Below are 12,221 nucleotides of genomic sequence, written 5' to 3'. Positions count from 1 at the left end.
ACAGGGTTTACTATCAACTTTTTATATACGATGTTTACCGTGTGAAACCAATTTATTATTATTAGACTAATATTACTGCCTATTAATAAAAAAAACCAATTGAGTCACTATTAATTCTGCACAGTACAACATAATTATTTGTCAGCTCTGAATGTATGTGTAGTGACATACACCATAATGGGTCACTACAGCGCTTAGTGCCAGTTCCTGATAGAGAGAGGAACTGGGAGTGTAGTAGCCCTCGCTGCCAGCAGGGCTATGTAATGGAAAAGGGTCCCTCGGGGGCATAGTTCTGGTGGCTGGCAGAGAAGGGGCATCTGAGGACGTAGCAGCCCGCTTGGCTGGCAAGGGCACGTAACAGGACAGGGTAAAGATGTGGGCCAAAGGTGATAGAAGGGACACGTGGTGTATGGCCCAGAATCTTCTGGTAAGTTCCAGAAGGGGGCGTGGCCGAGGGCGGAGCCAGGCCGCGCTGGGGGGCATAAAAGGAAGGTCCAGGGGTCCCATCGGGGCTGTCTGCTGGAATGGAACCCGCCGTGCTACGTTTTCTCCTCGGTCTCCGGTCTTCGTGCTCGGCATCGTGGGTCAGGCAGTGTGCCGACTGACCTGACCCATTTATATAGTTACCCCGTGGTGGTTACCGGTTATGTAGTTATCCCGTGGTGGTTACTGGTTATGTAGTTACCCCGTTGTGGTCATAGAATTAACGTGTTGCCTCCTGAATTCGTGTGTCTCTCAAGTGAACCCACTACATATGTATCAAAACACAAATCTTTCTGCATTGTGTGTGTGTGTGGCGTCATTAAATCTTGACTTAAAGCTTTGGTGACTGCAGGAATTCATGTTGCTATCGAAACGTCATAGTTTTTTGTAATTTTTTTAGAACCTATCTACGTGACTTTACCGAAAGACCCAAGAATGTGTGGCGTCATTACCACAGGCAACACTTGTATTGTACCGGGCGATGTCACACGGGATGAAAGGTTAGGGGCCGGATTCATCGACCGTCCCATGGAGAAGAGGGTGCCGTTGAACCAGCCTCTCGCTGCTTAAAATATCACGATTGGGCATGCCCGAAAAAGAAATTACGTTTTTATCCAAGACGACACGTTACTGGCCCGTCCATTGTTTATTTTTGTTGTCACAAGTGTGAAAGGTGTTTGGTCGTCATAATTGAGACATTAAGAGACAGGAGAGCACTTGCTGCTGCCCCTGTCTCCCAAGCCAAATTAACTCCTAACACCGTTGGTGGTGTGGTGTGACTTGCATAAGGCAATGTTGCTGGGACTGCCGAGTCAATGTCTTTATACAATGTAAAGGCGTTTTTTTAAGAGAATGCGTATTGATGCAAAGAAATACCATTCTAGATGTAGGCCAATTTCACACGTACTAAAACATACATTATGAAGCGAAATCCAACTCGGCGATTGAATAGCAGCACGTACATTACACCAAAATGTGCACCACTTATGAGGTTAAATGGGAAATGTCTGTTTATTGATGAACACATCAATAAACAGCTCAAGTACCACATTACATTATAATGTGCGATTTAATGTCAACATTTGCTGGCGAACAGCACGATTTTTAAAGCAGCCGAGCTGAACTCTACAATAATTACACATGTTTGATTGGTTTCGAGCACTAATACATACGAAGTAAAAAAAAAATCCCGTTGGCTCCTACTAAGTCGAAAGATCACCAATGCAGGAAACACCGCGGAAACGGCGCATGATGAATTGCAGTCGCAGTGACTAATGTTCCGCTGGCTGGAGGCAGCTCGAGTGTTTCATAGTCTGGAATGAGAAGAGTCGTGTGTGCACCGGCTGGTACGCACGCGACACTCCCATGACGGCCGTTACACTTTTCCGCTTTGCACAAGGAGTTGTTCCATAAATCAACCGTTTGTCCAACGGTCTCCGCGATTGTGCTCTGCCGTCGGCAAGCCTTCACAAAAGACTGCCCCCCCCCCTGCCGCCGCCCCCACCGGTGCGTGACACATCGCATAGCAAGAGGCGCGATTGCACTCGTGAATGAATAGATTAAATGTCACACAGGTAGGGGTATATAATTTCAGACATTTACAAAAGGCCGTAAGTAATAAAAAAAAACTTACATTTGTTTTCATAATTAACCGTTGCCTCGAAACCAACCAAATCTAATGTTGCAGACAATGTTAGCCGCTAATTATTTCTTAGCGTTTACAAGATTGTGAGTATAATAGCAGCGGTCCTTTTTTATGTATGTATTAATGTTGAACTTCTTTCGCGTGGTACTTAGCCAACAGTGCTAATTGCAGGTGCGGGGGAAGGACAACAAACTAAACGCAAAAAGCAGTTCTGAAAAAATGAGTTTTAAATCTAGATTTAAAAGTGCATAGCTCCTGATATTAGAAGAGCATTCCAGATGGCTGCAGAAGTGCATCTGAAAACACGCAATACGGTCGCCGTCTTTGTTCGATGGTTGGCCAAAAGCCGCTGCACATGCTATAATAAATCATAATCTAAAAATCTCCAACAACGAGACTAAAATGTTTTGTGTGCAGAACCAGACGATGCGCTTCACAAGTCCCAAAGAAGCCACCCACTCTCAAATCCTCAAACGAGCACTGCACAGCCAGTACCGTGCCGACAGATTTATCTTCAAAGACTGTCCTCCAAGAGGTGTCACGTTAGTCGGCCTGAATATCATCAAGTCAATTGCATTTATTTTTGGGTTAACATGTGGAGCCTGTCTGACTCAAAATCTGCCATGCAAAGCATCATTAGATCATTAGATGTAAAAATAAACAATTATATACCGTTTAAACAAAAAAGAAAAGCAAGCTGTGGCCGTGAGTTTGTCGTTGTATGCATTTTGCCAAGCGCAAAGGCGACATTTTCTGCGAATGGAGACAATGAAGTTTGCTTCTCTGGTAAGCTGGAGGATAGAGCTGCATACCGAGGCCGACCTGCTGAGACATGCTGAGAATGAGTGTGCGCGTGTGTGGGTAGTGATTAGCCCACTGCGCTACGAACCCGACGACTGGAGTTCGGTACCCGCCACATGACCAATAACAGTGGTGAATATATGAACCGGTCCTGGGCGTCCCCTAGGTCGACTCAGCCCCAAATGAGTACCTGAGAGGGTGTGTCAATGTCGATGCCGAGGAAACGAAAGTTGCCGGAGGTAGTGCCGACCAACCCACCCCACCTTGTGTGCCGTGCTCGCCTTAACAGGTGTTCATGAACAACACTTTCCCCAAGAGCCTGTGCAGACTATACGGGGGACCTTTGTGTGTGCAAACAGTGGAAACTGCTGCACCGCATTCTGTCTCCCGCCTCATGTCCGTCCTGCATGCTGAAAGCTGCATTTGCATGACGCCGTCTTTCATTACCAACTGCCGTTGCTCCCCACTAAAGACAGAGTTCGGGGCTCAATTGATGCAATACATTTCGTCTGGCACAATCAAATTTACTTATGGGCTGTGCCATTCAATTAATTTGAAGCACGCGCAGTTAGTAAAATATTTCCGACCCTTTATGCAATTAGCACTTTCACAATTGGAAAGAATATTTCCACGACCGCTATTATTTTCCTTTTGGCTCTTTTTTTTTTAAAGCTGTTTAAAACGAATGCCATTTCATTAGTCGGGACATGCTTATACGTAGCAGCGTTGCATTTCCCAAACACAGCCGAGACAATTTAATTTCAGATTAATGGAACACAAATGTAGGAGATTAATTTCGCTCTCCGAGAGCTGCACACATGTGATTTAGTTGTAAAAGTCACCGATGTGCAAAATCATTGTCTATCCCATTAAGGTATAAACAGCACATTGGTCTGTCTGTGTGCAGTGCCAAGGCACTCTGTTTTGTTTACCATCAGAAACAAAAAACACTTAATTATATTACTGCTAAAAGTTCGCAACAGATTACGTATATTTTGGTTCCTTTCCATTTTTTTTCGTGATGCAAACATTTATGTGAGCCGGGAACTGTCCGTAGCTGTCAATGAAACGCTCGCGATGAGAGTATTTGTAATCATGTTTTTGCCATAGAGTGCAAATGTAGGATGTTCGCTCCCTCGTCATACGGTCACGTTTCATTCGGGGGCGGGGGGCGGGCACTGCGTGGCTTTACTGATCAAAACCACCGCTGAATACAACTTTTTTTTTATCAGAAACCCAAGGTGTTTTTTTCACTTCTGAAAATAATAAAACGCACAACAAAATGTCACGAGCAATTAATTGCAGCACGGGCGACTGTGGGGCACTCCTTGTAAAGTGGGGCCTTTTAAAGCATAAATCCACTGTCACGTGTGTGCCCACCTCCGCTATTTTGCAAATGTTGTATACGTTAATACAAAAGCAAGGTGCGACCATACTCTGGTCGTGGTTCGTTTTGTTTATCTTATAAGCCGTGGATAAAACTAAAACACCTACCAATAATCATCTGAAAAATTGCCCAGCATTATCAGACGATGACTAAGATTACAAATAAAGATGACATGAGGCATATTGTTGTCCGTTTGATTATGATTATTTGAAAAGGATAACATATTCTCGGGAGTGTATAACAAAACAAATTGATTTAATAAATTAAATTGCCAAGTAAGATGCATTTTTTTCCTCCGACATCTGCAATTTATGCGGGGTTTCAACAAGTCATTTGGATGTTGATTGTGACGTTAATATGACTATAAATGGATCTGTAATGATTAACTAATTAATGTTTGGAGAAAGTGGTGTGGAATTCGTAAAAAAGCAATCTCATTACAGACGGCGGTGGCGAATTGCTTTGCAAATGCAATTCTTCCACCTTCAAGCCACTCTGCTTCAGTCATACGCGCTACAATCACCCTGAATACATTTTCAGTGGACAATGACGTGACCGCATAGAGCGTCACTGGTACGTGTCACGCTTAAAGCTTCGAACTGTAACATTCTGATAAACGTTTGGTGTTTTTTTTTTATTAGTTGCAGTCTATCTGAAGCAAAATGTATAATGGAAATCCGGTGACTGTGTTGCCCATTAAAGATAGCGTTCTGCAGATTGTCCTGGAAATAAATCAGTTCTCTGCCAGTAAAATATAGCATTTTTACCGCCGGCACGGGACCAGAGCGATAAGCATTGTCCAGGAGCTCAATTGAAACACGGGCATTGTTTTATACTACGATCGCATGCCCACTCGTGAATGGGTGATGTCGACCCAGGAAAGACCCGGCACGGGTCGGATCTCGTCCCGTGTCACGAGTTCACGAGCTCTGCGCCACTATCCAGGCCCAGCTCTTCCAAGCGCTCACACTCTATCCCATTTCATCTCCCCTCACCTTGCCCAGCCGTCTCAGTCTTCCCCTCCCCACCCTCCTACAACAGAAGCGAATGGAAGATGTGACATCTCGCGGTGGTGAGATGTTATCCACTTCGCCTGGTATGCAGGAGACATAGGTTCGATTCCGACCATGACGCCACCGTATATTTGGAGTTTGCATGTTCTCCCTGTGGTCGCGTAGATTTTCATCCGGGTCATCCAATTATTCCCTCCACATTTTAGAAACGTGCTTTTAAGAGAATTCGGCTGCCATACATTTCCATGTGATAAGCCACTTCGTTGAGCTATCATCTGTGGCCAGGTCACGTCTGAAGAAGAGATATACTGGTAGGAACCACCTGGTTCCACCAGCCCACAGGGGATTATTGTGTCCGTCCGTCCGTCGTGCATCCAAAAATGGGAGGGGTGGGGCTGGGTGGGGAGGGTGGAGCTGGGTGGGGGGTGGGAGGGGTGGGGCTGGGTGGGGAGGGGCTGGTCACCCCGTGGTGCCCTTATAAAACTCAACGTTTAACCTACTCACGCCGGCTTGTGCCCGCCCTCACAGTCGGGCATATTTGCGGAATACACCACGCCGCTGTTGACCCTGGCCATTGACCGAGCAACCCAACGTTCCTACCAGCTCCCTCCGCAGGAATATGTTATAGCTCAGTGGGCCTCACCTGGTAAAATTAAAATAGGTAAACAGTGAATAGTTAGTTAATAGCTTTTTTACAGAAAGGGTCCGTGTGTTAAAACACCAAGCAGTTCTTCGCCATCTCGAATGTCAAAACCAGTCCACAAGTTTGCTTGTTGTCTAACCATTGCTGCTGAAAAGATGCTCTCCCAGAAGGCCGTGCAGCTGATAAGGTGCGAGGAAAAACTTGTCAATGTTAATGCAGACAGACAAACACTAGAAAGAGGTGTTCCTGTCTGCCTATTTATGTTGAAACCACTATCCTCCACAATGACACTTGAATATTCAGTGTTTTATATATTGTTTAACAGGGTTTAAAATGTCGAATGGTTGTGTTAGGTTAGGTTAATACAAGCTAATATCGTTTAAATTTGTCTTTTTCCATTGTTTTTATTTTACTCTGACATTGGGCCTGAGGTTCGACCTTAGCGACGGACTCCACTGACTCACTTTCTGACCCCCGTAACGTTTTACGACCCGGTCCAGACGGTTGCTTGGGTAAAGACGCGACAGCTCGCTTCCAAACAGCGAGCCAAGTGCCACCATAAGGGAGAGGGGTGGGGGAGGTCTTGGTGTTGTGTCAGCCCAGTGAATCTACCGCGGCCGTTAATCCAGGCCGCGCGCACTTTCCCGTTTTACAAACGGGGCTCAACTCGCTTCCTCTGTGGTCATGGAAACGTGTGTACGCTTACCCGACCATCGCCCGTGAATAAGAACGCTTTGTTGATTATATACATGTGTTTTTCACCTTGTTTCGGTTTCCCCAATGAAGTGAACAAACACGGCAAACGTGTCGGATGCCACAGGGAACTCTGTGCATTTCAAAATACGGGTTGGGTGGGTGGGCCCTCCTGCAAAATGACTTGTCGAGATTTTGGCAACAAGAAATAGTATTGTAACTGACGCATCATAACATGCACCTGGAACTACTCTAATAATCCACTGATTTGCGTGTGAGTGTGTTTGTGTGCATACAAAAGGCCAGTGCCCGTACTTCGGTTTGTTGATAACGTCTGTCACAGGTGTCCTGCTCGCAACGATTTAAATATTATCCACATTTTCTGCAATTGAGCGAGCTCAATTATCAAGCTACGTACAATTGTTTTGGAAATGTCACAAATACGCTCGTGTGATGTAATATGTAAAAACAATATATTCTATACAAAGCTTAACTTCCCACCACCACCATATTGTTGTTGGCCATGCATACAGAACTGAGCTATGATATCTGGTTAATCCCATCAGCTAAACACATACCCTGTTGTCTGCAAGATGCCCCCCCCCCCCCCGCTGATGTTCAGAGATGGATTAAGTAATATAGAGTCCATTCATCAAGTGATGAAGTAACACATTGTATGTGTGTGCACATTTACCGATTGCTTTGTGAAATGAGGAGCTGGTGTGGGTGTGTCTGCATCAGCACTGAAGAGACAGAAGTGGCCAAGAATGGTGCTGACTTGGAGACACCCTCACGCGCTGCGCCGACTTATCATTAGTGTGGTGCAATAGTGGACATCCAGCCCCTGGAACCGGTAGTGGACATCCAGCCCCTTGGATGTCCACCACCGGTTCAGTAAGGGCCAGGGTTTCAGCAGCGTAGCTATGGAGTGCAACTGCACCAGGGCCCGTGGGCCGGATGGGAGTCAAGCGGAGGGCTACGAAGAGGCGGGGGCCGAGAGCAGGGGGGGCATGGGGGGGTTCTAAAACTAAACTAAACTATTTTTTATTTTACCAGCTAAGGCCCACTGAGCTTATTAGCTCTTTTTCAGCAGCGGCCTGGTCACAAATGATAGCTCAACGAAGTGGCTAATCATGTGGAAATTTATAGCAGCCAAATACTCTAAACGCATGTTTATTTATTATTTATGTATTTTTATTTAGGCAATCTGCGGGCACATTTACATCACGTTGTGACACACGTATAAACGCATGTTGCTGAATGTGGAGGGAAAAACCGGAGGACCCGAACAAAAATCCACGCGACCACGGGAAGAGAGCATGCAAACTCCAAATATACAGCAGCAGCCGTCAGGGTCGGGATCGAACCGATGACCTCCTGTATACCAGGCGAGGTAGTTAACATCTCGCCACCATGATGGCCTGGACAGGACTCCCCCGATTCATTGTTTGCACCGAGGCCCATACCTACTATGCTACGTCACTGGCAATGTGGAACTATGGTGCAGCGTTCTCAGGCGGGGCATTCTGATATCTCCTCAGAGGTCAAATCGATCCATCATCCTTTCAAAGCGAAATAACATAAGTACCACTTTGTGGAAAGTCAGCAGTTTGTTGAATTATGAATGAACAGACTCACTCCCACCAGAGGGATGTGGAATTCCCACCAATGACCAATGACTGCCAACAGTTATCAGGATTGGCTCATGTTCATACGAGCAGGGAATCTCTTTGGCTTTTCCATGGAAGAACAAAAAAAAAAGGTAGCTTTAGGCACCGTAATTTGTTCCCTGGGGGAGCGGTGACACAGTGGTTCACGCACTTGCACTATAAACCCAGTGGCCAGAGGTTGATCATTAGCCATGGTTAACATCAGTGGAGATTGATGTCTGAGACCACCATCCTCCGTCACCAACCCACACCGTGATCAGCTTGGTGTAGCATGGTATAGGTAGGCCTTCATCCAGCAGTAGATAAAAAATGGTTGATGATGTATATCAGGCTGTATATCAAAAGCACTCAGCACAAGCCATTTTTTTGCAATAACCAGAGATTTTGTTATGCAAGGCAGACGTGCAGGGTTGCGAATGCTGCCTGTGCAACTCTCAATTCCCACGGCCTAAACCCAATTAGGCGATAGAATGGTGGTGCAGTGGTGAGTCCATTGCTCTATGAACTCGGTGAGTATCATGGTGTCATGGTTAGGGCATAATCAGAATTGCAATCCAGAGGTCGCTGATTCGATTCCATTCGATCTCTCGATATTTTGAATTCGCAGAAGTGAGGGTTGAGCCGAATTCACTGAAATTCAGTGGGCAGTTTTTTCCAAGCCACCCTATCCGTGTACGTATGATGACAATTAGCAATTGGCAGGGCAGCGGTTGAAACAATTGAGTAAGTTTCTTTAAACTAACTCCACCCCCACCGCCGCCTCTGTCCACCCAGCAGTAAAAATGGTGTGCGCCACGGACGGCTGATCGACAGGTTGTGCCTGCTGGGATAAAAAAAGTTTGTGGGTAGTCCCACCTCTTCCCGAGACGTCTGGCCAGCGGGGAAGAGTAGGCCAAAATTCCCTCTAAGAGGCTGTCTCTCTCGAGCTCCCTGGAGCGCAGCGCCTTCTGCCAGCAGTTGGGGCACAGGCAAAGCAATTGCACGGTGGCACCTTTACCTTTCTCTTTGATAAAATTACAACTATTTTTATTTTACCAGGTAAGGCCCACTGATCTATGTAGCTCTTTTTCAGAAGCCACCTGGCCACAAATGACAGCCCAACGAAGTGGCTTATCGAGTCAAAATGTATTGCCCCAAAATATACCAAACGCGCGTTTCTTCCAAATGCGGAGGGGAAAACCGGAGCACCCCGAAGAAAAATACGCATGACCAGCACGGGGAGAGAGACACGCAAACTCCAAATGTACAGCAAGCGTCAGGGTCGGCATCGAACCTCCGACCTTCTGTATACCAGGCGAGATAGTTAACGTCTTGCCACCGCGTTACCCATGACCGTCCCGACCAAACGCGGCATTCAAGACGGGGCGGTGATGGCCGCGCGTGTGCGGGCAGCCGGACCCCACCTTGCTGTAGTGAGCGCCGTCCTGCAGGGTGCCGTCACGGTACCAGGTAATCATGGCCGCGGGTTTGGCGCGCTCGGCGCGACACGTCAGGTTGTACGGCGTTCCCGCCTTGAGTTGCACCATCGGCCCGTTCTCGATCGTCGGCTCGTCGGGGGGGACTGTGGATGGACACGGTGGGGGGGGGGGGGAGGAGGGTCATGTAATTCTTGGTTATTTTCCGTGGTGTTCGTCTCGACGTTTCTCCCGTCCGTCCATCTGTGAGATCCATTCGTGCTTCCGAGGTGGTTCAGCCTCTGGTGACACACTGTGCCGGATGACACGAGTGCTTTATTACCGCAAAACTTTATCGGAAGGTAAGCGAGCAATGTGTTCCCTGGTGATATTAAGATTGATTGAGGTGTGCCCTGCCCCTGCAGCCTCTGCTCGTACGACTCGCAGCTTAAGGAAGAATGCTTGGCTTACGCCAACAGTCTAACCAGCTAACATTAATTCAAAATTTATTCTGCCGATGCTCCGAATGGGAACACTTACTCGAGATGCATTACACTGGTTACGTGAGGATGATACGGAGCAGTACATAATGCATTACGCATGTTGCTAAAATTATTTAAAAGCCTACCTCAGACAAAGAACAAAATATATCCTTTAAAATGTTATTACATTGCTACATTTACTTTCTTTTACGTCAGAGTAGATGAGAGAGTATATTAGTACGCGATGCGGTTGCAGGTTGGACCATGTCAAGTGGTTTTCTTTGAACTGAATTTTGTATATTTCTGAGCTGATTATCTGCCACAAAACTCCGTTTGCCACTGAGAACAAAACTTTTTCTAAGTGGCCTTGGTGTAATATTGTGAAACAAAAGAAAAGCAGTGTCACAGAAGTAGTTGTAACTGCAAAGAACAAGAGCTGATGTTAAAGTGTGTGTTATCCATGCTGATTAAAAAACCAATAGGACGTGTTTTATTTTGTCGGTGGGAACATGTGGAAGTAAGTTACCATGGAAAACTCAATATGGTTTTCCGAGAAGTGCAACATTACATCGAGCAATCGGTAATCAAGCATCGACAACGCTTGAGCGATCTGAAGCATCAAGAGTAGATTTTACACCCGTATGTGTTTATGTACGTATGTTGATCTTCTTTCACACCGAATGTAGCCGACTGTGCTAATCGGAGGTGTTGGTGAAGGACAACAAACTAAACATCAAAAAGCTGTTCTAAAAAAATGAGTTTTCAGTCTAGATTTAAAAGTGCATAGCTCCAGTGGCTTCCTAATATCGGAAGGAAGAACCATTCCAGATTGACCGCAGAAGCGTGTCTGAAAGCGCAGGACGCAGCGACAGTCTTTGTACACCCAGAGTAGTTATACACCGTGCACTCTGCTGACATTTCCCACGTCATCAGTAGCATACCGACAACGCACAGATGAAGGTCTCACCGTTCCGTGTCGCCATACTTCACCACGCTTAGTCAATGTGTGTTAGTGAAGGCACGATGGGGCCCAGGACCAGTTCAGGTATCGTTCGCCACTGATCTTAGCCCTGGTTGTAAATCCAGCTCAGGTCTCCAGATCGATAGCATCGTATAATAATTGCATACATTTAGGTTGTATTTAGAGATTTTATTTTGGCATTGGTGCAATAAATGCTCAATGGGGACCTGGTCACACAGCAGAAACCTGGTTACTTCATGAAGTTCAATTGCAGTTTGTCTTTATATAACGTGCACACTTTGTTGAGCGATATAGACAGTTACACACGTTTAATAATGATAATTATAGGCCAAAAAGAACAACTTATTTCTATGCAATACATTAAAAAACCTTTCCCAATGTTCATATGAGTGTTGAGCACCACTCTGGTAGTCAATCCTAGGGAATTGTTGAAAATTGCATTGTGACAGTGAGGACCTGCATTTGCTTATCAGTTGTAGCAATCACTTCACACCAGCTGATGGTCACATGCTGATACGCAAACAACCCAACCCAATCTTAGAATGTGTGCCGAACAAAAAAGTTGGCATTGGGAAATCTACATCTAAGTGCATTTAATTTGACATATATTGGAATGGTTCAGTATTTATGAAGATACTCTTTTGCCTTTTCAGAAGACAGGTTTGCACTGGCTGCACAAAAGACAAATATCCCCACAATAGCCTTTACAGATTACTCAGCGCAAGTGTTGTTAGCGAGCATCAATTTAAAGGACAGCATGCAAGATGAGGGGGTGTTGTAGCCAGCAACATGCCTGGCCGCCTTTGTCACCCCAGTACTGATGTATGTACATTGCACACACTTGTACACAAAAAAATAAGAGTATTTCGGATAGCTGGAGGACCGCTGGCATTATTCCAATCATTTTCAATTCAGCATATTGCTTTTTTGCTTGGGAAGAAACAAGCTCTGTTTTTGTTAAATGGCCCCTATTTAGCTATCTCCGCCTCGGGGCAATTCCACCAGATTCTCGAGACGCAAGCAGTTGC

General features: G+C 45.9%; 1 protein-coding gene across 2 annotated transcripts in view; it reads right to left on the bottom strand.

Moving 5' to 3' along the window:
* Nucleotides 1–12,221, bottom strand: part of LOC144932751 (kin of IRRE-like protein 1) — a 107,546-nt gene that overhangs the window by 20,064 nt on the left and 75,261 nt on the right. For both annotated transcript variants that reach the window (XM_078857158.1, XM_078857159.1), the window contains exon 4: nt 9,739–9,896. In XM_078857158.1, the coding sequence (XP_078713284.1) occupies nt 9,739–9,896 (158 nt within the window). The remainder of the gene's footprint in view (nt 1–9,738; nt 9,897–12,221) is intronic.

This window comes from Lampetra fluviatilis, chromosome 5 (genome assembly GCF_964198595.1).
Source record: "Lampetra fluviatilis chromosome 5, kcLamFluv1.1, whole genome shotgun sequence".
NCBI lineage: Eukaryota > Metazoa > Chordata > Hyperoartia > Petromyzontiformes > Petromyzontidae > Lampetra > Lampetra fluviatilis.
The sequence above is the reverse complement of the archived record's forward strand: the minus strand, read 5'-3'. Positions and strand labels throughout refer to the sequence as shown.